We start from the raw sequence: 27,144 nt of genomic DNA on the forward strand, positions 1-27,144 counted from the left end.
AAATTAATTCATAGAGTGTTGAGCTGATTACTGAACTGAAACTAATTAAATAATGCATCTATAAAATGTTTAAACATTAAGCATATAAAATTTTTGTTAAATTTCATACCACTGAGTATGACACCCAGATTTCGATCATTGCATTGTGTGTCAAACATAGGTTTTCTCACTGATATTATTGCTAGCAGTATATAACAAAGCTCTTTTGGGAAGTAGTTGGATGAAAAAGGGTAGCTACAATGCAGATTATATTTAACATGAAAGTTGATATTGAGTTGATAATTTAATAATTTAAAACAAATTGTCCAGTATTAAGTTTTTTCATAGATTTTAAATTTAGCAGACAAATTGACTTGTTAAGGATACATGACACTTCAGTATATCAATCTGAATATTGTATTTGCAACTTCACATCGCTTTCATAATGGAAAATATTCCCATAGCATCTTCCCACAGAACATACATTTTAACTTTCATATCAGAATGACCTTACGCTATTTAATTCAAAATAAAATTCTCAGTGTTAGAGAACAAACACAACAGTTTGAGAATATATAAGGACTTTCCCTGTAGGTATTTGAAATGATGAATTGCAGTTCTACCATTATTTCCTATTGTTTATTATGTAAGCAATTTATATGATTTGTGTTTCTTGTCTGTTATTTATTTTCATTTTGTGGCACCCTCAGGGCTACCTTTCTCCTTAACATGTTCTTCACTATTTTCACCAATCATTGTCAATAGGGATATACTTACAACGGGTAGCCCTCTATTACAAAGGCTCCCCATACCTAGTGTCAAAGAGGGAACAGTTTACTAGTGTATCTCAAACATAGATGTTTAAACTAGTGATAATTACATGACTATTTTGAAGGACCTAAATAAGAAACAAATATATAGGTATTTTAAATGGATACATTTGCCTACAGGAACCAGAAAAAAAAAAATTAAGGCCTGTACAGCCAAAATACACTGTTAGATATTACAATATTGGTCCTATGAAGGCTATCCAGGAAGGAAGAAACACATGGAAACTTACATATGACATGCTATAATTTTTAAATGATTTAGCCAACACTCATCATCTGCACAGAGGTAAATATACCTTATGGATAAAAACCCTGCATGACAATGAAGTTAGGTTACGGATCTCCTTTGGAACTGGCCGAAATGAGTATTTGCATATGACACTGCACTGCCTTTTCCCCAGGATACCTATTACCTTGTCTCCCAAGGCTCTTATCCTGATGAAGAACATAAATGACGACACAGGAGCTAATCTAATATTCCTATTAGATGAGAATGTATTAAGAGAACAGGAACATTGAGCGACCTGTGAAAAAGGCATTGAAAGTTTGTATTGTTTTCCATTAAAGGAAGGTCATTTGGTGCAAGAAGGATACAACAATACTTTACAACTACAAAGCCATGTTACCAGAGATGGTTTTTCCATAACACCTGCTTGAAGAACTATCCATATTTAGCATCTATGAATACTCACTGTCTGTAGCTGACCAAAACCACCAAAACGGCAGGAATACAACAGAGGATGATGATGAAGGCCAGAGCCAGCAAGGCACCTTCTGTGTAGCCAAGAGTTTCTCCTCGCTTTTTAATGCTGGTCACTGCCTGCGGAGTCCGTATCTCCAGGATGCGTCCTCCTTCCCCATAATATGGCTGAAAGTCTTTATTGATATCGAGCAGTTTGCCATCCAAAAATCTTTATTGTTAGATAAATAGTAAAATTAATATTATTAACAAAGAAAGGTCTTTTTCAAAATAAAATATTTTAAATATATTTTAATTTTATTTTTAAATTGGAACATAAACTCAGACAAGAGTCTTATTATGCATAAGGAAAACATATATAAAAAGCCAAGAGCAATAATGAGTAATTACACATCTACATGCACATATCAAAAGTATTTATAACAATGACTCTTACTTAATATGATTACAGACTTAGGAAAAGTCATTTTTAATATCATTGAACTTAATATTACTATGTTGAGATTATTTACGTAATGATATTTAGGTGGAATAAAGTATAACATTCTAAATTACATAATGCAGTTTAAAATTACATTCCTGCTTTTAATCTTCTTGGGTCCTCAGACTAACCCTGTAAAATGGAACATTATAATATGGATTTACGGCAGGCCACAAATCTATACAGTTATTGAAACAAATCTGAGACACCAACTCAAGCCTTCAGACTCAAAGTCTGTATTTGTGTTCCACCACACCATCTTAAACAGCAACACGTTCAAATAGCAAACTAAAACAATGGCTTTTGGGCAGAGGGTGAACAGACTAAAGGGTAATTTGTTCTGCTTAGAAAGAGAAGACTAAATAAATAATGCAGGGAGTCAATCATTGTAATCAAAATGACAAGAATTGGTGGTAAGTTTAATCTGGTAGTTCTGGAAAACCCTTCCTCTAAATGTAATTTCTAACTATGTGTTGGGGAGCAGAATCAAGGAAAGATTGCTACTTAATTTTATTAGATTGAACAATTTTGTTACATATTGTATGCTGTGATAAAAAGGCTTTTTTCCCCCAAAAAAAATTCCTCGGGAACATTTGAAAAGTCGCTTACAAATTCTATATTAATGCAACATTTGTGTTGTTAATACCATAAAACCACGTCTCAGGTATTTTTCTTTTTGAATTAAAAAAATATTTATAAAGGTCAAATATCTTATTATAGAACATTGGAAAACACACAAAATTTCAAAAAGCCAAATTACTCACAGGCCCACAATACAAAAACCACCACTGCGAACATTTTGGTATACTCAAGTCTAATTTATTATTTTTTTTGGGGGGGGTATTAATATTTTTATATACTTGTAATTATACAGCCTCTACAAAGTAAAACAATTATTTTATAAATATATTTTAATATAAAATACCATACTTCAGTTATAAATGTGAGAAACACAAAGTAATTTGAAAGAAAAAATGAAAATGGCCCCAAATTTTACAATCAAATGATAACCAAAAATGTCAAACTTGTGCATTTTACAGTTGATTTTATTCCTTTTTGACACTTTTTATTCTAATTTTCTGAGCAATCATACTACTTTGAAATCTAGTTAATACAGCGCTCATATAGATTCCATATGGAAAAAATAGAGTTGCCTGATATCAGGTGTGAATTCCACAGAGTAATTTATTAGTCTTCCAATTTAAAAAACCTAATAGCTCAGATAATTCAATTTTCATTTTAAGCAACACACTTTTTTTACTCAACTTTCCATACTATATATAGCATAAGGTAATTAGGATTTTTTTACACATATGCTTTTGTAGATGAAAAATATACCTTTTATAGCAATTTTCCTATGTCATTTTTAGACATGTTAAAAAAAATAATAAAGATTTAACCATTGCTCCAAGCACAAGGATAGAATAGAATAGTAAAACTTTTTGTTTTAATTGTTTATCAAATAAAGCAAGAAATTCCAAATGAAGTATAGATTAAGAATTATGTCACAAGAAATATATTAGTAGAAACTGGGAAAGATCACAAGTAGAATAAGATCATTAAGTGCAGGAAAAAATCTTTTGTCTACATCTCTTCCACTTGTATATGGTTGTTTTGCTTAACAAAGCAAATCAGGGTAAACTAGTCTTTCCTCTGTATGATTTCAAATTATTTTACTTAGTTTCTTATAATTAATTTTACATTTATTTGAATTTTCAATATTCTAATTTTATGTGGGTTTTTTTTCTAGACTTAGGAAGTTAAATGAAACGTTATCAGAGCATGATAGTCATATCCTATTTTAAATTATAAGTGTGCTTTTACCACTATATTTTAAATGCAGTTTGTAGAGTACACAGGCTTTCTCTAACTTTTACATCTCTCATATTAATGTTGAACAGACTGGACATATAAAAAATGGTTACAAGCTAAACACGTATGTGCTTTAAAAAAATAATTGCATTTTATTTTAAAATAATATGATTTGTTCCAAATTTAATTTATTTTGAATCTGTTCAACAAAATTTACTGCTTCTATTTTAGAAATAAAATATTTTTGGGTCCTTTTTCGAAAATTATGTGTCCATATTTATGTGGGTTTACTTCTGGGTTTTCAATTCTATTCCATTGGGTCTGTGTGTCTGTTTTTCTGCCAATATCATGCTGTTTTGATTATTGTTGCTCTATAGTACAAGCTAAAGTCAGAGAGCGTGATACATCTAGCATTATTCTTTTTTCTTAGGATTGATTTGGCTAGGGAGGTAGTAGATGAGGGTAAACGGGGTCAAATATATGGTGATGGAAGAACTGACTCTGGGTGGTGAACACACAATATGATATAAAGATGATCTAATGTAGAAGTGTATACTTGAAACCAATGTAATTTACTAACCATTGTCACCCCAATAAATTTTAATTAAAAAAAGTGTAAAAAAACAACAACAAAATAGTGATTTAATACTTACTTTTTTTTAAAGTATAGATTTAATAAATAAATGGGTAAATGGACATTTACTAAATAAATGCACCCACATATGAATATATGTATGCGTTTATATGTACATATTTATTTATATGCAGTTTATATGTACATATTTATTTATAGACAGAGAAAAATATGAAATTGCGGATTTTGAAACATGTGTATATGATATAATATACACACTTATAAATATGTAGAATATATGCCTATGATTATATATCGATATATATTTGTCAATTAAAAATGTGTTTCAATTTAGATAAGAATCACATTCCAACAATTTGTTGGACACTAGGTGTCACTAGAGTAAAGCAGAAATTAACCTTAAACAAATTTAAACTGTTCTAGAATAACTTCAAAGAGAAAAATGTAGCAGCGTTTTATTTAAGAATTGTATTTTCTTTATTTTTTAGGGTTTGCAACTTAAATATGGACTTAGATGGAAGTGATTATCCTCAACCCAAGTTGGAAAAAATCAGATACTAATTTTTGCTGATTTAATAAGAGCTTGAAGAAAATTACGTTTGTTTTTAAAATTTAAGCCTACTAACGTCTCGGTAGGCAAACTGCCTCTTTAAGAAGGACTCTATTTTCCTCTCAAACAGCCAGAGCCTTCGAGCAAGAGTAGTAGCTGATGTGAGGTGGTCTTAATAAACTGCTCCTAGACCCTCTGACGCCAAAAAGGAAAACAAGTCTTCTGAAGTTACTCTATCCCATGGTTGGACTTGAAAACTTTTAGCTGTGAGGACCCTAGGTATTGTGTCTTAGAATATTTTTGCTTACGCTTCACTTTCAACACAATTTGGTGTGTTTTAATCTTTAAGTACTTATACTCACAGTCTTACATCAGGATGATCTATGGGTCTACCGTAACCAGAGAGCTGTTACAGACAATAAAAGTACTTACTTAAAAAGCTCATTTCTGTCAATGGCTCTGTTCGTTTGGGGGTCAATTGCATAGACAGTCAAGTCACATTTGCTGTAATCTTCTAGAGAAAAGGCATCCCCATGCCGGCGAGCACCAATGGACTCCACAACAACTTTGGCACCAGGAATTTGCTCCTGAACATACCGATCCAAAATCCTATAAATCAAACAAAGTACACACATGACATTCTGATGGGTTTTTTGGGGGGTAGAAGGGGTGGGCGGAATCACCCTCAACTTGAAATGACATTTAGTAAATGAAAGATGATGACAGCCTAGTTTTTGCTAATGTTCACTGAATATACACCCTTGAAAAAACAAATCTCTATAGTTTTTCTTCATGTAACTCCAAGTGATGCTGGAGCTAAATAAGGTAAAAAGAGGTCACTGACCATGTCCTATTTATGTCTTGATGTTATGAATTTATGATACCATTTGAGCTTTTACATAGCTCATGGGAAATGCCAACTATGTTGTACAAATAAAGCTGACTGCTTTATAGGAACCATGGGATTTCGGAACTCTGGAGTTCATATGGCTGATGTTATAACATTATATTCTGTGATACAGAATGCATAGTTATATGCCAAGGTACAGGACTAGGATACCTGTTTTCCTAAGAGTATAAAGATCTTTAGAGCATTATAATGATGGGAGAATGTAAAAGGATTTTGCAATGGCAGATTTACCACATTAAGATAAAACTATTGCATGGAAATTTCAGAAACTGTTGAGAATACAAACTGAAAGATAAATCACTTGGTATAGAATCAGTAATTTTCATTAGAAAAGACAAACAATGTTTATCTATAGGTAATTTTCTGGAAAATACATTTTATTTGCAATTACATAACTTGCTTTTAATTAAAAGTACAGATTACTGCCATATAAGTATTTGTTTTCTACATTGTCACAAGTTGCAATGTCTTTCCTTAATGTCTTTTTTCCTTATTAAAAACTAGAATGCATATTTTAAATATTTATAGACCTATAAATGTAAATGTATTAATTTTAATAACTATACATGACAAATATTTTGAAATTTATCTATAGATTCAATGCTCCTTTGGGAGTCCATGCAGTAAGGCATCATGTGGAAGGGAGGGGGGAATATATTCTAAATTCCTTTGATACATCAGAAAATAACTTTTACTTCATATTCCAAAATTGAGCTGCTTAATTTCTATAGTCTTTTTCTATATTTATGTGCAATATTGCAGAATCATATGTGACCTAAAATTTAGGTGTGGAATTATTATTATATATATGTATATGTATATGTATATGTATATGTATATGTATATGTATATGTATATGTATATGTATATGTTTATGTGTATGTATGTGTGTGTGTATATATATATATATATATATATATGTATATGTATATATATTTTATATTAGTCATATACCTGTACTAATTCCTTCATGGTAGCACGAAAGAAAATAAATCAATGAAGTCTAAAAATGAATAATGTCATTTAAAATATTTAACAATGTCTTTTCCATGTTACATTTTTTTCTTAAACATTTAGAGATCTTTGGGGATGGACTATGTCTTATGACAAACAGAAAGGTGTCCAAATTTGAGTTCCTTTCATCTTTTTCATATATATATATATATATATATATATATATATATATATATATATATATAAATTTATATATATATATATTAAATTTAATTATTTGAAAATGAGAACACATGTTGTAAAGATCTACCTTTCCACTCTACTTCTATTATCTGTATACTTAGGCATTTATCCATTTATCTCCATTACATAACATATGTATATAGATTACATTACATATATACACATAAATGGTATTTACTGATAATGGTTTTTCAGCCCTTGACTTTCAAATGTACATAGATAGGTACATGGTTGCTTCCTTCCTGAAGTTTTTTTTTTTTACTTCAGATTTAAAAAACATGCAGCTGTACCTTGAATTGACTTACATAGATTAATAAGAATGGTGAAGTTGCCCTTATGTTTGTATTTTACTTTAAATTATTACTCATGTTAAACCAACTCATACATAAATTTTCGAATTAAATATCATGAGAATTTACTGCATATAAATTCACCAAGAACAAACATACTTCTCCAGCCTGAAGTGTTTTTATGTGACCGGGTCATGATTGATTTATGTTGTTATGTTTTCTTTTGTTTAAAGCCTTTAAAATTAAAAATAACAACAACAAAAATAAACAAAAAAAACTTGTTCTGTAAACAATATATTAAAATATGTACTAAAATATGATAACTTACATACAGTATATATTGTATATTTACATATTACATATTCATATTTATATTGTATATATAGAGAGATCTACAATGATGTTTGTCTAATCTGTAACATCTGTATCATATAGATCATCAAAGGAGATGTCTGTAATGTTTATGTGACGTCAATAATGCTTAAGTCCAGGTGGTAGGATTTTGAGTTTACTATAAAAAGTTTGTAAACTTTCTTTTTTTATATGTTCCGTTGTTTAAATTTCTTACAATGGGCAAAATAAAACAATATAGTCATAGTTTTAAAAATCTCTTTAATACTCTTTCCTCTTCCCCAACTTTTTAAGAAAGAAAAAAATCTTTATATAAATCTCTATTTTCAGAATTTTAAAATGTAGTAAATTAGATTGGACTCATAGTTGTCTAATAAAGTAGCAACAAAACTCAGGTAGTGATAAGTGGAAACATTTTCTTTTCTTCTTTTCCTTTCTTCCTTCCTCCCTTCCTCCCTCTCTTCCTTTCAACAGATATTTACTGAATGCACGCCATGGACCAGGCATTGTTCCACATACTTCTGATATATCAATGAACAGAACAAAGACTTCTGACACCACAGAACTTTCATTCTAATTGAGCAAGACAGACAATAAAATAATAAAATTGTTAAGAGTATTCAGGAAAAGTGTCATTGAAAAGTTGATATTTGAGCAGACTTTCAGGTGACAATGAGTGACCTGGATATCCTCGGTAAGAGTGTTCCAGGAAGAGGGAATTGCTTGCTCACTGCCTGTGCAAAAGCCCGGAGGCAGAAGTGTGTGGCTGAAACAGAAAAGGTTGGGGGAGGGGGAGGAGCAGGTCACATGGGGACTTTTTCAGAGTAAAGTAAAGATGTATTACTGAACTTTAAACATTGAAGTAATATGATTTACCTTACATTTAAAAGATGCACCCTTGCCACTATGCTGAGAACAACCTGAAATGAGGGCCAAGAATAGAATCAGGGAACATGATTAGTAAAGACTTTGAAGAGATGAGGGATTTATTTATTGTTCAATCTATTCGATAATTTGGAGGAAGAGAAGACACAACGTAGACCTTCGTTATTTGCCATATATGAACCTTATCATTCTAGTATATATATATTATTATTATGCCTCATTAAATTTACAGCAGGCATAAATCTTATAAAATAAACCAAGAAGTGCAATGTTTAACTGTACAAATACTTATATTAATTAAAGGTTGACCTAGATAAGTGATTTTTATGGTTACTGATTTAAAGTGATTCAATTTTTGTACATCATTCTTTGTTTAAAGAAAAACATAAAGGAGAGACTAAAGCTTACAGATCAATGTATGATCTATAAATTTATTATTGTCTTTATTATCTTTCTGGAAGTGTGTATTTAGACATAGATAGATGGCTCTTAAAAGCAGGTAACGTCTTTTCAGAATTCAGGTTGCTTCTTTCTATCATCTTTTGTATTGAATATGGAGCACTGATTCCCTTCTCTGCTTCGTCTCAGTCACCTTGAACTGTCTGAATGGTTTCTTTGTGAAGTTCCGTGTTTTGCACATAAGGAAACGTTGTTATGGTGGCAGTGGTATGACCACATTATTATACAATATGGTATTGAAGCTGTCTAACAATGCAAAAGGAGTGGAGATTATGCATGACTACTAGGTACTATAAATACCCTTTGATGAAACTTTAGGTCTATAATGTAGAGAAACATGCATTCCATTCCAATGCAAAAATAATAATAATAGAAACATATTGATTAAATACAATATTCTGCAAAAGACCCTGAAGAATTGAGAATTTGCCACTGTGGCCCACACATGTCCTAGTCCCACCATTGTTTTTCCTCCAGACTCTCTTGCACATGACTTTAGTCTCTATCTGCCCCCCTCTTGATTTCCCAGACTACTCAAACAGTGGCTGCTAATTAATAAGAACAAGCCTTGTCCTCAAAACTAGCTGGATTCAGCCACTCCTGCTGAAGCCCCATAAAACATTTTGCCCTTCTTTCCCAGGGGTCTTGGGAGACTTCTCATGCCTAATATTTTCAAATAAACGCTTATACGAACAGTGCTCTGACTGATTTTCTTCCATAGTCTTTTAGTCATATTGCCTCCCCTTCACACTGGCTTTATAGAATAATTATTTTGGAAATGCACCTAATATAAAAACATAAAAGAGGTTTAATACCTTACATAAAATGCATAATATTTTGGTATCTCTAACAGAGTTGAGTAATACTTCCTGGACACAAAACAAAGTCAACAGCATGTTGACTAGCTACATTCCTGGAAATATAAGATTTGTATTCAGACACTATCCCCTTTTACACTAGACAATGTTGAATTTTACCTAAACCTTGTGCTCCTGGGAAATAACAAGGGAAGAAGTTCCCCCCACATGTTACGTTCCAGAACACTGTTTAATGCAAAGAGACATCTTTACCCTTATTGCTTAGAGAATAGTCAGAAAATCTCTTGGTGGCCCCTTGGTTTACTTAGGACAAAGCCAGTCACAGATCCTGCAAATTCGACTTCATAAGTGATTCGCTGAATTGTTTTGTCTCCATCGATCAATCAGAACATAACTTTTGTTAAGCAAACATTGGTTAAGTTTCTCTCCTTCCTCCAAGTCCCTGAACTTTGACCCACCTTAGCCTGAGACAGCACACAACCTCTCCTAAAAGGCCCCTCCCATAACAGGCTGGTCTTAGTGTAATCATTCTCTGCTCAGTCCCAGCATCCCACTTGCCCACACAGATTGTTTCTAGCCTTGTTGACTGCTCCTTATGAAAGAAAAGCCCTTTTCTGCCTAACCTTTGAGTGCTGACAGTTCTCTTATCAGAGTTCTCCCTAATACAACAGATCCTTTCCCCCTATAGCATTAGTTCCTCACCATAAGCATTCTTGAAAAATCTTTTAAATAAAGTTTCTTTTCTTCTAAATCCAGATTTGTTTTTGACACATGGTACAAATAGATAGCTAAAGGAAATTGTTTCTCATGCTCCTTGTCTTACTAAATGAGTCTGTGTATTACTAGACAAAGCTGGTGATATGCAAAGGTTTTCCAAAAGCAAACTATACGTAAAACAAAAGATTATTCAATATTCCCTTTCCTTGATTTCCTATTCCCACAGTGAAACAGCCATGAAGTTTCAACATTTCCAGTTGTATAACCTGCTTTTCTCTCAGTTAATATGTGTGAATTCTGGTCAGTACTGCTTAATTATAATTAAAAACCGTTCAAAAAAACTGAAATAAATAAACTCTTTTTTTTTTTTTTTTCCAGGCAACTAAAAATGACAAAAAATAACAAGCAGTGCTAACCAAGTCCTCACTCTCCATTTTGGAAATGAAATGTCATCCTGTGTACCACCCATACATTGGGAAATGGAAACAAACCACAGTGCTCCTCTGATCAGTTACTTCCATTGGGGATAAAGTTATATACTTGGGACTGTGTGCTCTATGCCACAGCAATTGTATTTAATCCTTGTAAGATCCACAAAAAGAAGACATTGATTTAAAAGGGCATTAATATAGCCATTTCACAAGTGGACTCTGTTTCGCTTTTTGGCTGCAAAACATTTTGCTTTCTTTCCAAAAATACTCTGAGGAATAAGCCCTCAAATTGTTCTGTCCTCATCTCATGCCGTAAAAGACTGCATGCCACTCAGAGTAGGCCATTTCATTTTTCCTCTGGAATTTGCTTCTTGAGTGAAAAACACTTGATTTTAAAACGGTTGGAACTCCCACGCTGGAGGTGCAATGTCCTTGCCAGATAGAAACTGCATATCTACCTATTCCCATGGTTCCTGCTTCCCAGGCCTTGGCAGCTGCCCTTTCTCTTGAATATTCCCCAGCCTGTTTTTCCATCCTCTTATTGATACTGTCAGCCCCCAGTAACCTTCCAAGAAACTTCCCTTTGCTGAAGTTTGCCTAGTCAATTTCTAGCACATTAAAACTAGTATTATGCATAATTTAAGGTCCAGTTTACCAAAGTCATTTTTCTAATTTTCTCATGGTACCAACATCTGTCCAATTTTTTAAGTCCTAGTCTAGTTGGTCTTATAGACTCTTTGAAATTCTATTTATCATATAGTTTGTATTCTGTTTAAAGTTGCACCATTTCTCATGATAGAATTTGACAATAATTTGTATTATGGAAAAAAATCCAGTCATTTAAATTTGCCCTGAATCTAAATCCTTGGAAATAATATATCAATATAAAATACGTACAACAATATCAAATACATAGCAGAACAGTAGTTGATTATAGTAAGCTTTCTCAAAACAAAGAACTGCATTCATTGATCTTCTAATTAGGTAGCAAATATAGTGGAAATGAATTAATACAATAATTATAATCATTAAACAAAAATTAAATTATCATTTAAAGTTTATTGTTGTACCTTATTTTAAAAGATCTGTGACTTATTTATAATGCTTACCGATGTGTTACTATGCTATCCTTGAACAATGTTTTAATAACTAAACTTCTAAGGAAATATGTATTACAATTAACATGTATATTTTATATGTATATAAATATACATGCATGTATATATTTATATGTAAATATGTTTATATATGATTATATATTACATGTGTGATCTGTTACATATGTTTATATATAAATCTATGTATATAAAACATGTTTTGCTGTGCTACCACATGATAATGTCTAGTACAGAAATAGTTTAACAAGTTTTCTCAGATAAATGTTGAAAGGCATATTTAATTGAAACATTTTTTTCTATGCAAAACCTTTTTTTTTCCTTTTTAAATCACAAACTAAAGATATCAATATATAACTGGCTCAGTTAACTAATTTATTCTCAATCCAAGTTATTTTTGGTAGATGACACTGAATTTTAATTTACAACAACACTTTATCAAATTTCCTCTACGTGTATCTTCGATTACTTTCAACCAGAAATTGCCTTATAAAACAAACAAAAAAAATAAGTGTAGAGTCTTTGCTGAAATAGTTTTATAGCAATTTTTTTCACAACAAAATTATTAGAGCAGCCATCTTCTCAATTACCCTTTGCGTGAGTGAGCCAAACTAAAATTATCATTTGATGATAGTTTCTGGGCTTGTGTGCTTAAATCAGTCCCAAGATAGGTTGAATTTTTAATTAGGTTTGTCTCCTTAAACATTAACAGAGGAAGTGTTTAGGAACCCAGCTTGCTGCTGGCCCATAGATGTAGGTTGAAAATAAACCTACACCACTACTATTTGTGTCTTTATGGAAAAAAAAAAAAAAAAACTCAACCTCTGAAAGTTTTAGGGAAATCACTTGTACAATGGGGAAAGTAAGCAAACCTACCTCAAAGGATCTCTATGAGAAATTAATTAGATAACACTAATTAATTACACAAAACCCAACAAATAAAGGGTGCCATAGATGTTAGATATTTGTTGTGGTAGTTAACAAAAACTTTTCAGATTTCATGATTGTAAACTCTACTTAGCCTTTTGTTCAACTAAATTGGTTTATATTTAGCTAACAAGATAAGACTCTCCATCTTTGGTACTTGTCAATATTTTTTAAAAAGCCTGGCTAAACAAATTAATAGCTTTGCAGATGGCTGGAGGGATATGCAATATAGGTTTCTGTGATATTCTGAATGTACTTCCTCGGTTAGTATAGACCAGTAGAGACTCCACCCAGACTATATGCAAACTGATGTTTTAGGAACCATGAAACATTTTTTTCATGACATTAGACGATATCCTTTCTATAATGTCCCACAGAATAAAAACGTTTTCCCAGCATTTGGCATTTGACTAAGAAATAGTTTTGCCTTTCCACCAGAAATAATTTGGGACTTTTTTGTTGTTTGGTTGTCTGTTTTAATTTTGTGATATGCAAGTCTTTTTTTTAGCACCTCCATTACTAGCCTCATTCTCCCTCCTTAATTTCTTTCTATTTCATTTGCTTTATTTTTCTGACTCATGTTTGGTGTATTTTATCCTCTTTTATATATGAATCATTGAAACGGCATTAAATTCTCTTTGAATGAGCTGGAATATTAAAGAAAAATAATAATTAAAGTTAGATCACCAATACAACTAACACATAAATGAAAGCATCTAAAATATAATTTGTGTCCCTGTAGATACAAATGAAAATTTTTTTTATATACACATGTGGTTGAATTTATTTCTCATGTTAAAATAACAGCAGAACAGAGATAATTTGTTTATAAATTGGAGAAAGTTAAGAAAAGGACCATAAACATGATTAAGAAAATAAAGGGAATTGGTTCTTGCTGAACAGGTATCTGAGTTGAGTGGCTGCACAAAGAAATGATATATTTACCTCATACCACAGGTTGGGACATGAAAAATAATAAGCTATTCTACTTGGCAAAATTTTGGACCATAAAACATACAAGACTATGATAGAAAGAAAATGTTTGAAAGGAATGTATACACAATACACATTTTAGAAATCTTATAAACCAACTGTGATTCAAACAAACCTATTGAAAGCAAACACATCAGCATATATTACTCTTTAGTGAATCAATACACAATAGATTCTTAGGAAAAAGTAAAATCTAGTTGATAGTCATTAACTCTTGGTTAATTCTGCATATAGGAAAATACTATGGATATATGAATTTGGAAAGTCCAAGCGATACAAAAGAAAAATAAATATGTTAATATATGTGAAAAAGAATGCCAGAGACAAAACCCTAGTTATTGTGAATTTGAACCGTTTTCACAGAAGTTTAATCCTTAGTGTAAATAACTTATTCCTGTTGTGCCATGATAGCATACTTTCAAATAACAGCTAAGATTTTATACAAAATGAGACATTGTAACAATTAAAAATAGAACAACAGTAGTGAGTGTCATGGAGCACCCTTTATGTAACTGTTGTTCCTTGTAGTTAGTTTAATTCTGATATATTGTTAATAATTTAAAAACCTGTCATACGACAATAAACATTTATTGGATTTTTAAATCTCTACACTTTTCCACATTTCAAAGAATTAATCATTAAAGATGCTACTGCAGTGTGCATGAGTAACGATACCAAAACTGTTTTATGAAAGTCTAATTGCATTCTGGGTGATCATGGATTCTGTAAAAATAACTATGACTTCTTATAACACAATGAGTTGAAAATAAGTATTTCTTCTTACAGGTTAAAGTTTACATCTTTTTCTTTACCGAAACAAATCTCAAAACTGAGTATTTCAGAAAAACAGCAGATGAATTCCCTTTGTATAAAAACAATAAATCACCAAGGCTTGGAATACAATCAAATCACATTTATCTTTTCTTGAGGTATGAATTATACTTGAATTATACTATGAATTATACTTGAATATTGAAAAATAATATTTTATTTTATATTGAGTCTGTGTTTTATTTTTATGATTGGCTTTAATTTATTTTAGAGCTATTAAGCGCCAATTACAAAAAAATGTTATTTTCAAAAGTTGTACTATTGAAATGACTGTGCTTCATTATCTGATAGAAATTAGATCATTTATAGTCATTCTCTGTTGATAACTTTTTTAATACCTATATTTAAAAAATGAAATGGTGATAACCTTAATATAGTTACTTAATTTAGTATATCCAAAATGATTATTTCAATATCTAATCCATATAAACATATAAATGTTATTTATTTATTTTTTAGTACTAAGTCTTTGAAATCTGGTGTGTATTTGATATGTACTTATTGCACCTCTCATTTGGACCTGCCACTTTTCAAGCACTCAATAACCACACGTAACTAGTGGTTACTACATTAGGCATATAGCTATAAGGACTTTCTACCTTATGCAGAGTAAAGTGTTAAATCTTCCAAGTGGCCTATGTAACTTACTTCCTACCTTGATATGTATATTATTGATATGATAAGCAAGCTCCTAATGTATGCTTTCATGTTTGCAGTTGCCTCTCTCTGATATAACTTCCTTGAGCCTCAACCCCCCACCCCTCACCCCCCCTCCCCACTTTATACACACACACCACACACAGACACACAGACACAGACACACACACACACACACACACACACACACACACACAACCACATGACATTTTCCCTCACTTCTTTCAGGTTTCTGTTCAGATTTCAGCTTATTAGAAAGGCTTTTCTTAATCTTTCTATATGAACTAGTACTTCTCTTCCATAATTTTATACTTGTATTTATTGTAGTTATAACTACCTAATGTCATATTATACATTAATTTATTATTATTACTTTATTTGCCATTTTCCTCTAATAGAAGGTAAGCTCCATGGGCACAGGACTTTGCTTTGTTCACTGCTGAATCTCCAGTGCTTACAACCAAGAACTACTTTTTATTTCTTGAATAAATCACCAGTTTCCAGATGTGAATATTAGAACTGAAAGAGTTTAATTTACCAGCCCAAGATCTCTGGCTAGTCATTGATGGACTGGGGTTTCAACCTAAGTCTTCTTAATTCAAAAGAAACAATAGCCTTCCTGAGGGAGAAAAAGTTAATATATCACTTAGGAATTTCACATGAGATTTTTCCCAGCGTGTTTTCCTGTAGGAATTTGAATTAATAAATAAGCATCATTGTAACGTTTTCTATCTAAAGAGTACAATGTTCTAAATCAGTAGTTAGCTAGCTAAAGCCTACTGGCTAAATCTGACCAACTACCTGTTTTTGGAAATAAATGTTTACCTATGAAAGTATTTCGCATTAAAATTATTAATTTAAAATTGTGATTTAAATTAATGTTAACATTTAAACCTAATAATAAAATAAATTATTTACTAAAACAACAAGATTTAATTATTATCAAAGTTGCAGAAATATTATTTTAAGTTTATTATAAAATGTTAATATCTGTCTCTATACAGGAAGTTCCCTGACACTCCGCCAACTCTAAAACCAAGAGAGGGTAAACATAATCAAAGATAATGTGTTTATTTATTTGCTCATCAGCTTAATCTTTCCCCTCAATACCAACTCTTTATGATACTGATTTAAGAAAATATAAGTGCTGGGATTTATTATTTACTGTTTCATAGGTTCTCTTCCCAAGAGTCTTTACTATTCTTAAAATTGTCATCCTAGAAATATATATCTTGACTAGATTTCTAAAGTATGTTTTGAAACTTTAATACCAGAAGTTATAATTTACACAGACACATTTCAGATGCTATGTAAGTACTTCATGGCGATAGGCTCTTCCACACCAAAGCAATAACTACTTCAATAAAGTCCTAATGTTATTTATTTTTCATATTGCATTTAGAAAGTAAGAGAAGTGTTTGAGCAACTTTGAAGCCTAAATGATCAATTCCAATTTATATTGTAACAGTATTTCTAAACTCTTTAATTTATACTTTTGGAAAATGTCATTTCTGTATATTTTAAGGATTAAATTTTAGAATCCAAAACTTATTTTATTTATTTAGACTTCATGGTGAAGCGAAAGGAGAAAGGAAGAAGACATAAAATGAAAATAGTTCTTAGCTTCTTCTTGTGATACCATTGCCAATCATTTGCTGGTTATAGTAAGGTGTCTCTGACCTTACCCTCTCAGTTATTTCTCCTACTCCTTAATCTTAATAATTTTTATGTAACAGAAACACAAGACTAACAAAGACATAAATTCTAAGGCCAATCTAAAATACTTCAGAACATAGAAATGCAAGGCCATCTATAGTGGGAATAGAACTTGCTGGAATATTTTAATATGTATAATTAAAAAGGGATGTTTCATTATAAATGGGTGTTGGTTAATCTATAAGTATAACATAACAAAAAATAATTTCATAAAAAATCAATAGAGCCATTAAGGCAATTCCAGGGGACTGCAGAATAGTCACCATCATCACTATATTAGCTAACATTTATTATAAGCATCCTATTTTCCAGACATGTGCTCTTAGTCATCAAAGGATACTGACCCTCTTTGCAAAACATTCCCCATTGTGAAATGGATATACTAGGTCATTAAATTTTTCTTTAAACAACTTTCCCACTTTGTACTGGTTTCATGCTTACCAAGGAAACTTTGGATTATGATCTGGCCTCATATAAGGGTCTTCTTATAGGAAAAAGAATAAAAGTGATGACCATATGGAATTCAAGTTTTCCATTTAAAAGGACATGGATGTCTCATGGGAAACACAGAACATGGCTTTGCTGATGATGTGATTTGTCATCTGAGAATGTCTACAGGAAATTAATGTGCTGGTCACTGGAACAACACATTCTTATTTTTAATTAACAGATTGACACTTTGTTGTCTACCTCAGTTACATGTTTTTCATTATTTATATCTGGACATTGATAGTGAGTGTTTGGGGCTTCATCGTGCTGAATCAGGTCTAATGGTCCTTAAACTACCACTTTCATATACTAGAATAGTTTTGAAAAGGAGATTAGAAAGGCTACATACTGTACAATTCCAAACCTATGACATTCTGGGAGAGGTAAAATTGTGAAGACAGTAAAAAAGACCAGGGGTTAGTGGGGAAGGGAGAGATGAATAGCTGGAGCACAGAAACTTTTTAGTGTGGTGAAACTACTCTGCATGATACTGTGATGATGAATATATGTCATTACACATTAATCCAAACCCACAGAATGTACAACACCAAGAGTAAACCCTAATCTAAAGCATGAACTTTGAGTGATTATGATGTCTCAATGTAGGTTCGTCAATAGTAACAAATTAACCTCTCTGGGTCAAGATGTTGAGAGTAAGGGAGGCTATAGGAGCCCATTGGAGAAGGGAGTATATGGATATTCTCGGTGCCTTCTGTTCAGATTTGTTAAGAATATAAAACTGCTCTAAAAAACAAAGTCTATTTTTTCAGAAAAGGACCCCAAATTTTTGTGCTTAACACATAATGCAATGTATAGCTGATGTATTATAGGATTTTACATTCAAAACCTATATAATTTTACTAACCATTGTCACCCCAATACAGTTAATAAAAATTTTAAAAAAATAACTTAACAGATTTTAAGTTAAGAAATCTACAGAAAGAAATCAGGCATATGCCTGCTATGCTTATTGCACCAGCAAATTTACATTTAATTCTATCAAAAGCAACACAAGATTGACATCCTTATTCTAATATTCAAGTTGAGGAAGTGTGCCCTGAGGTGTTAAATATCTTGCTCAGGTATCACATAGCTTTAATAGATCAATTCCAATTTGTAGAATTCAAAGCTATAATAGAATTCAAACTTGTCTGTGTGAATCCATAATCTCAGCTTCATTACTAAACTATGTTCTTTGAGTAGAAAGTGCAAAACTCTGGCCTCTTTCAGATTTACTCACTGATTTTGGGTCACCAATCTCATTTATGTATAATAATTATGAATCATTAAATGTTTATAATTTCCATTGTCTAAGATGGCTGATATCATTTAGTTCTTACCACAATCCTATGACCTAAGTTTTATTAGCCCTTGTCATCAAATCGTGAAAGTGAGTCTGGAAAGATTAAATTATTTGTTCAACCTCCTGTTTCAAAACCAGTGTTATATGAAGTAAAAGTTCCTTTTAAAGCGATATATTTCTCTCCAGAATTGAAAGTTGCCTCACTTTTTTCATTCCACTTAAGAAGGATCCACTTAAGAGGAGTATCCACTTAAGAGGAATAAATCAAATAAATTAATATGAAATTATATTTTTATGTTAACATTTTCCAGTTTTCACAAATTTTGTCTCATCATAAAGGGACATCATGATTTTGCTTGTAAAAAGTTTTCATTAAGTAAAATGCATTGACTGTCTTCTATATAACTGGAATTATATCAATGGAAAAAATATTTCCTAGCCTCATGGAGCTTATATTACAGTAGAAAATTGACATATATAAAAATATTAGTAAAGCTTTGGAAAAAAGTAAAGAAGAATAAAAGTTAGAGCTTGAAGAGAGTGTTATCTCTTTTGGATAATGTAATCAGAGAAAGCCTACCCCAACAGATGACATTACAATAGCCATGAGACCTAAATATAAGATCTGAAACAATAAATTGAATAGAAGAAAACACAGATACTAAACTTATGGACCTTGATCTTAGAGAGGATGTTATGAATTTGACCTCAAAGGCAAGGGAAGTAAAAGCAAAAATAAATGAATCGGACTATATCAAACTAAAAAGCTTCTGCACAAAAAAGAAACCATCCATAAATCAAAGAGGCAACCAACCGAATGGGAGAAGATATTTGTGGTTAGCTCGGTTGGTTAGAGTGTGGTGTTGATAACACCAGGGTTGCAAGTTCGATCCCTGCATAGGCCACTGTGAGCTGAGCCCTCCTTAAAGAACTCATACAACTCAACAATAAAATAATAAAAAATCCAATTAAAAAATGATTCAGAGGACCTGAACAGACATTTATCCTAAGGAGATGCACAAATGGCCAATAGATACATGAAAAGTTGTTTAACTTCATTAGCAATTAGGGAAATGTAAATCAAAACCACAATGAAATACCACCTCATATCTGTTAGAATGCCTATTACCAACAGGACAAGTAATAAAGTAATAACAAGTGTTGGAGAAGATGTGGAGGAAAAGGAACCCTCCTAAAATGGTGGTGGAAATGTAAATTGGTACAACTACTATAGGAAATACTATGGAGGTTCCTCAAAAAATTAAGAATAGAATTGCCATATGATCCAGTAATCCCTCTTCTGGGTATCTACCCCAAATGCCTGAAAACATTTATCTGTAAAGATATATGTACCCTTCCCTATATTCATTGCAGAATTATTAATGGTGGCCAAGACATGGAAACAACTGAAGTGTCCTTGGATAGATGATTGGATAAAGAAGATGTGATACACATATACAGTGGAATGTTACTCTGCCACAAGAAAAGATGACATACTACCATTTGTGGAAACATGGATGGAGTTTGAAATTATCATGCTAAGTGAAATAAGTCAGAAAAACTTGAGAATGGTATGATTTCACTCATGTGAGATATAAAACTGAAAGCAACAAATGAACAAGACAAACAAGCAAAAACTCATAGACACATAGCAGTTTAGTGGCTACCAGAGCATAAGCGGGGAGGGGAAGAGATATAAGAGGGGAAAGGTGGTCAAATATATGGTGACTGAAGCATGGTGAACACACTATATAAACCAATTTTGCAGAGGTAAACAAGGCACTGCATGATTTATATTACATGCATAAATATTGATAACCACTGCATTCATGGGCCATTTTATATGACAGAGAAAGTTTAAATTTCATAAAATGTCAAAAAATCATTGTTATAAAACATGTATGCCTTTATTATAAGAGAATCACTCCTGCATTAATCAATGACTATTGTATTTTATTCAACACCTAATTAGTGAAAGGTTAGTAATCTATCTGAAGCTTCTACTGGCAATTTAGAAATGAGAGATGTTTTGCTAGAGAGAGGTAGATTAACAGTGATGATTGATAACTGTCAATTTGAACGCAATAGGATACACAGAATAATAAATAAATACCAATATAAAAATTATGAAATGATGGCAGGCTAAGTTATGGTAGTTAAGAGTGAAATACTAAAGACATTTTAATAATCCTTGGTAGAATTCAGAATATTACAGAACTGAAGCTTAATAAATAATCACAACTTTGAGTCAAAATAACATGTTCAGTCATGTTCAGTGTAAACTTTTCAAAGGCAGAGGGACATGGAATATATTTTAGAGTAATTAAAAATACATGTTATTTAGAATTCACCAACTTGTTTTTGGAAGAATACGCTTTAAGCATGCAGATACATCACTTTGAGAAATAGCATTCCCTAGACTAATTGGGTTGCTTAGATAATGAGCTATTTGAATAATTGGGGGCCACAAAATCAAGATATATACTCAAATAATTAATGTTATGATTTATTGCCTACATGCTGCATTCAAGGTTATACTGATGTATCAATCAAAGCATTGCGAATAATAAGATCTCTGACATCTAATTTTATTCCTATTTGAAAGTATTCTCAGAATCTACACATATTTCAAATAAAGCTACCTATTTCAGGAAAAGAGAAAGCTAAATTATTATTAAGACAGTGTTTTAAATATATGTGTTTAACCTGAACATGACAATGATTAATATGACCTCATGTGATAAAAATTATAGCCATGTGAAAATAAATATAAATGTAAACAAAAATCCATTACTCTGTGAGATCTTCTATCTTTTTTTCCACCAGAGTGGGGGGCACATTGGAAACAATGACTTGCATATCCAGCTGATTGACCACTGAGACCTGAAAGAAAAAGAAACATAATTTGTTTGGCTTCTATTCATTAAAGTTTCTATAATTAAAAATAAATTTCATTTCTTCCCTACTGTGCATAGACATTTTTAAATTTAGGAATAAATGATATTTTTGTTATACAATCTCCGCTGGCTATTGGGGCATGTTGAAAAAGATAGACGGTTGTTTACTTAGAAGTTACAGAACCCTAATGACTTTGACTGTTGCAGATTTTGTGTTTATTTGTTTGTTTTCTTGGTTATTTACTAAAGCCTAACATTTTTTTAATTGGTTTATTTAAAAACACTCAAAAAATGGAAAACACAGGCTTTAGGTTTTATAAATATTAAGAGATCAGTTATTCATTGTAACTAAGAATATGGGATATGACTAGAATAATTCACTCTATGAAATCATAATGTATAGTCTTTATGTCTGCTTTATCCAATTTTATACTTGTGTAGGTAAAGATATATATATATATATATATATGTATATATGTATATATATACATATACATACATACACATATACATATACATATACATATACATATACATATACATATACATATACATATACATATACATATACATATACATATATATATATATATATATATATATATATATATATATGCAAACTTACCTATGGGGCTATAATGAATTTTAACGGCTGTGCATGAATTTGTCCTATTCATTTAACATTTACAGAGTTCTTTCTGTTCTTACTTAGAAAAACGAAAAAAAAATTAAAGCATTTATTCCCTGCTTACAATGTATTTTTTTTTTACTTTTTCCCCTTCAATTCTCTAAAGGCTTTGACTCATTTACTTCTAACAACTACCATATCAGGTAGTTATGGGTATGATTCCAATTTTAAATAGGAAAACTGAAAAAAAGAAAAAAAAGATATTGAATAACTTTGACCAGGTTAGCATAGGCTGTCTTACTCCAGAGCATGTGCTCTTTACTATTATCCAACACAGGTATAAAAGATGTAAAGTCAAAGCATGTATTGTCCTGTATGTATATTACACACTATTAAAATTGTATAAATGCATATACACCAGGACCATGAATTGAATATTCTGGATTAAGTATATTTAGTACCATATATCTGAATATCATTTATCTTAGTTGACGATTTCACATTTATAAGTATTAGGTTGGTGCAAAAGTAATTGCGGTTTTTGCAGTTATTTTTTAACCCTTTAAACAGCAGTTAATTTTGCACCAACCTAATATACATATACATGTGCATATACATACACATACATATATATATACATATACATATATATATGTATGTGTATGTATATTTTATACAGGCTCCAAGCTGTCTTCCTTTTTTTTTTTTAAGGAGAGTGCAGCTCACAGTGGCCCCATACGGGGATCAAACCAGCCACCTTGGTGTTATTAGCACCACACTCTAACCAACTGAGCTAACCAGCCACCCCTAAGTTGTCTTCATATAGTTGCTCATAGATGTCCTATCAGGAGTCACAAATTCAATATTATCATGAACCAAGCAGGTAACCGAAATGAGTGAAGCAGCCAAAAGTATGAAATGATAGGGATAAGTGGAAGTGAGCCTATGACACATCTGAAGAGGTCAACTATTAACTCTTCTCTAGTGAATATTACCATGGGTGAATATGGTAAACAGGTGCAGATTTGCTGGATCTTCCATTTTTCAAGAGAAGAAGGAATTAAAAATATTATGTAAAATATTTACAACTAATTAGAAATCTTTCAAATCATCGTGTAAACCTCATAATTTATGCTTTGCCGTCTATATTAAGGCAGACATCTGTTCCACTACCACCTATGAGCAAATAGTTAACAATGCCTATTACAACCGTGTATCCCTAACTCATTATAGGTGTCTGGGACCAAATGTTTAAATTTTCCTTTTACATATAGATGAATCTTGATCTTATCTTCACAAGAAACATATAACTTCATCCGAAAAAGGATTATCCCAGTTTTTGTGTAACTGTCTTTTCTTATTGGTCCTCATTAAAAAAAAAAAAAAAAAAAAAAAAGATTGAAGTTACACAGAAGCATTTTTTGTTTTGTTTGTTTGTTTGTTCATGTATTTATGTTTTTAGTAGTATAAATACATGGCACAAATCTCTAGAAATATGTATGTGATAATTGTAAGACTGTAAGACTGTTTTCTGTCTCCCTTCCTTCCTTCTGTCCCTTCCTTCTGTCCCTTCCTTCTGTCCCTCTCTTTTTTTCCTTATTTCCCCCCCCTTTCTTTCAATACTAGATCAAGGAACATAAAAATAAATAAATAAAATAAAAATAAAAATTCTGGTCAGAAGTAAACAGGGTGGAACAAACGGTAACCACGGAATGTTATCTCAAAAACAGTAGATTCCTAAATCTCCTTTGTAGTTTGATGGAACCATGTGATTGAGTTCTGACCAATGTAAATTTAGTGCAGAGGAAGAAATAAATATGCTTAAATCTGTTCCATGTGTTAACCTCGCCTTTCATTCCCAATGTCTATCTTAATGAAGAAGTCAAAGAGAAGGACAAAAAACACAAGTTGGGAAGAAATTGAGTCCCTGAATCTCCATTTGCAAAAAAGCTGTCAAGAACATCACCCAACCTTGTAAACTCTCATTGCTGTGTCATATGAAAGAAAAATCAAATGTGTTTTTTAAACCACTGAAAGGTTGAATTTTATTTTTACACAGTCTACCATGATAAACACTCATTTGTCATAGTGTTTGTCATAGATCTATTATTTTACATGGGATCTATTATACATGGCTGTTAGAGTCTTACTAATTGTAGAGCAATGGAAAACTGGAATGTTAGTTATAAGTAGGCTCAGGGAGTAGTAGAATTTCCTCTTGTATAAATATGTTCTGAGTTTTGGAAGCTTATTTATAGGTAAACTTTTGGAATTCAATCAATTAATGTCCTAGGGACTCTATTTAGAAGCAAAATTTGTCCTACCAGATATAAGTAACCCTATCATTTGCTTCTTAAGGACAGTCAGTAAGTTCTCAGAAAGATAAATTACTTACTTATTGGAATTTTTTAGTTTCTTAATGAGCTTAGTGGCTAAATTCTGACTGAATCAACAACAAAACAATTTAAGATCCTCTCGAATATATACATATCGAGCTTACAATTTCTCAAAACTATTTTCTGTTCTTAATAACTTTTGAAAACATACTTTTGTATTTTTGCAATATAAAATCAATATATTTCTAATCTGATAAAATAATGAAAGTCATATTGTATTTAACTCCAAAAGTAGTAGATTCAGACTTAACTGCTAACAGTTTTAAAATTTAAAATCTAACTTTTAAAGTGTTAACATATGATTTATGTAGAATGTACACAATTTTGAATAGTCAAATGGAGAATAGGCTATTACAGTTTATTTTTATTTTTTCAAACAAATCCTACATCCCTGAATCTTTGGTTTCTTCTATCATCTATCAATATTTAAATCTTTTAGAATTAATCTGAGAATTAATGTCTGAGCCCTAAGAAACAATAATACGACAAGGTCAGGAGAAGAAAATGAACCAGCAAAGGGGACTGAGAAGGAACGGACAGTGAGGTAAGAGGTAAACGAGAGAGAATGGTGGCCTGAAAACCTATAAAGGTAACAATCAGTCAAGTAATGCCGATGGTTCAAATAAGATGAAGGCTGAAACTACCAGTGCATTTAGTAACAAGTAGCAATTGATGATGTTGACATAAGCAGTTTTAAATGAGTGTTGAGAGTGAAGTTATAATTAGAGAGGTTTTTAAGAGTGATTAGATGCTTAGAAATGAGAGTCAATTCTAACAATGAATATTTCTGGAAAGAGAAACAAATTGAGTGGTATTTGGAAGCAGTTTCTTAAAATATTTTTTTGAAGATATAAAGACAAAAAAAGATGGTTATGGAAATAATCAAATAAAAGAGGGAGATTGTTACTGACAATGTATATAAGAAATGGGAGATCTGCTCAAACAATATCTTAGAGCTGGTGAGTGGGAATGGATCTGTTGCACAGGTGGAGGTAATGGCTTCAGATAAATGCATAGAAAATCCATCTAAAAGAACAGGAAATAAGGCAAAGAGTATTGGTGTAAATCCTGGAAGGTAGGTGGATTTACTGATGGGAGTTGTAGAAGTATCCTTCTAAATGCTTTAAATTTATCTTTCAGTGAAATTTGATGCCAATTAATTAGGCAATAGTGAGGATGAGAAGATATTGAAGATTGTGAGAGATGAGTTCTTCTAGAATGGCCTAGGAAATATGGTGTGGTCACTGGACAACATAAGAGGTCACGTGGAGGACTTTATCATTAATTTAAAGTAAGACTAATTATACACTTTTGTATGTTTTTGCAGACATATTCATCATGGGAGAAAGGAGAAAGTTGTAATTAACTAGAGTTATGGTTTTGCCAAGTGAGTATGATACAGATCGAAAAGGGAAGGAAGTTGGATTTTTATGTGATCAAACGCTTATACTGATTGATAATGTACCACAAAGCTGGCAAGCAGGAAAGAGAAAACATGAGGGGAAGAGGAAGGGCAAAATATAGCAGGCTAAATGGATTGAAGGTCCTGTTTAGGGCAAAAAAGTACTGGAGTTAGCTGATCACATTCAGTATTGTGGTATAAAAGTGGGAGGTTTGAAATGAAGGTTATAGAGGAGTTGTAGTAATTGGTAATGGCAAAAATAACTGGTTGTTAAGTGGCTGTAATAAGGTGGCGGATAAAGCCATTGGAGGGAAGGTGTTCAAGGAAATTGTGAGCTGAGGATAATGGAAGATTCATCTCTGCATGCAACGACATTCCAAAAATTAGGACAGGAGAATTACTGGAGATCCTAACAGTAACTCAAGAGCTAAACTCATTGAGATACGTTGGGGATTGACCGAAGGTTTGGGAGATCATAGCAATTTTGTGAGGCAGTGAGGGAATGACAGAGTCAGGTGAGAATCAAGGTTGGATTCTTCGGAAGGAGGGAGTGTATAGCAAGAGCAGTGTGGTGTGCTGAAAATCCTACTTTGCTAGTACGGTAGGTAGTATGAAAAGAGAATCCAACTTTGCTAGTAGGTAGTATGAAAACCAGCAAACAAATACAGAAAAAAACACAAAAGACACTATTTGAGAAGGTAGCAGTAGTAGTATCCTCAGGGGAGAGACAGATTTACATTAAGTAAGAAGGTTTATCTAAATTAAAAATCCTATCTTCACTTACT

The 27,144-nt window shown here is 31.8% G+C and overlaps 1 protein-coding gene across 1 annotated transcript in view; it reads right to left on the minus strand.

The window, feature by feature from the left end:
• Positions 1-27,144, minus strand: part of PCDH15 (protocadherin related 15) — a 1,316,677-nt gene that overhangs the window by 22,570 nt on the left and 1,266,963 nt on the right. Inside the window, exons 32-34 of the mRNA XM_088791982.1 lie at positions 21,831-21,919; positions 5,380-5,556; positions 1,502-1,720 (exon numbers count right to left, since the gene is read on the minus strand). Coding sequence (XP_088648108.1) covers positions 1,502-1,720; positions 5,380-5,556; positions 21,831-21,919 — 485 coding nt within the window. The remainder of the gene's footprint in view (positions 1-1,501; positions 1,721-5,379; positions 5,557-21,830; positions 21,920-27,144) is intronic.

The sequence above is a fragment of the Rhinolophus sinicus genome, chromosome 15, assembly GCF_057876585.1.
Source record: "Rhinolophus sinicus isolate RSI-liver-muscle chromosome 15, RSI-T2T, whole genome shotgun sequence".
Classification (NCBI taxonomy): domain Eukaryota; kingdom Metazoa; phylum Chordata; class Mammalia; order Chiroptera; family Rhinolophidae; genus Rhinolophus; species Rhinolophus sinicus.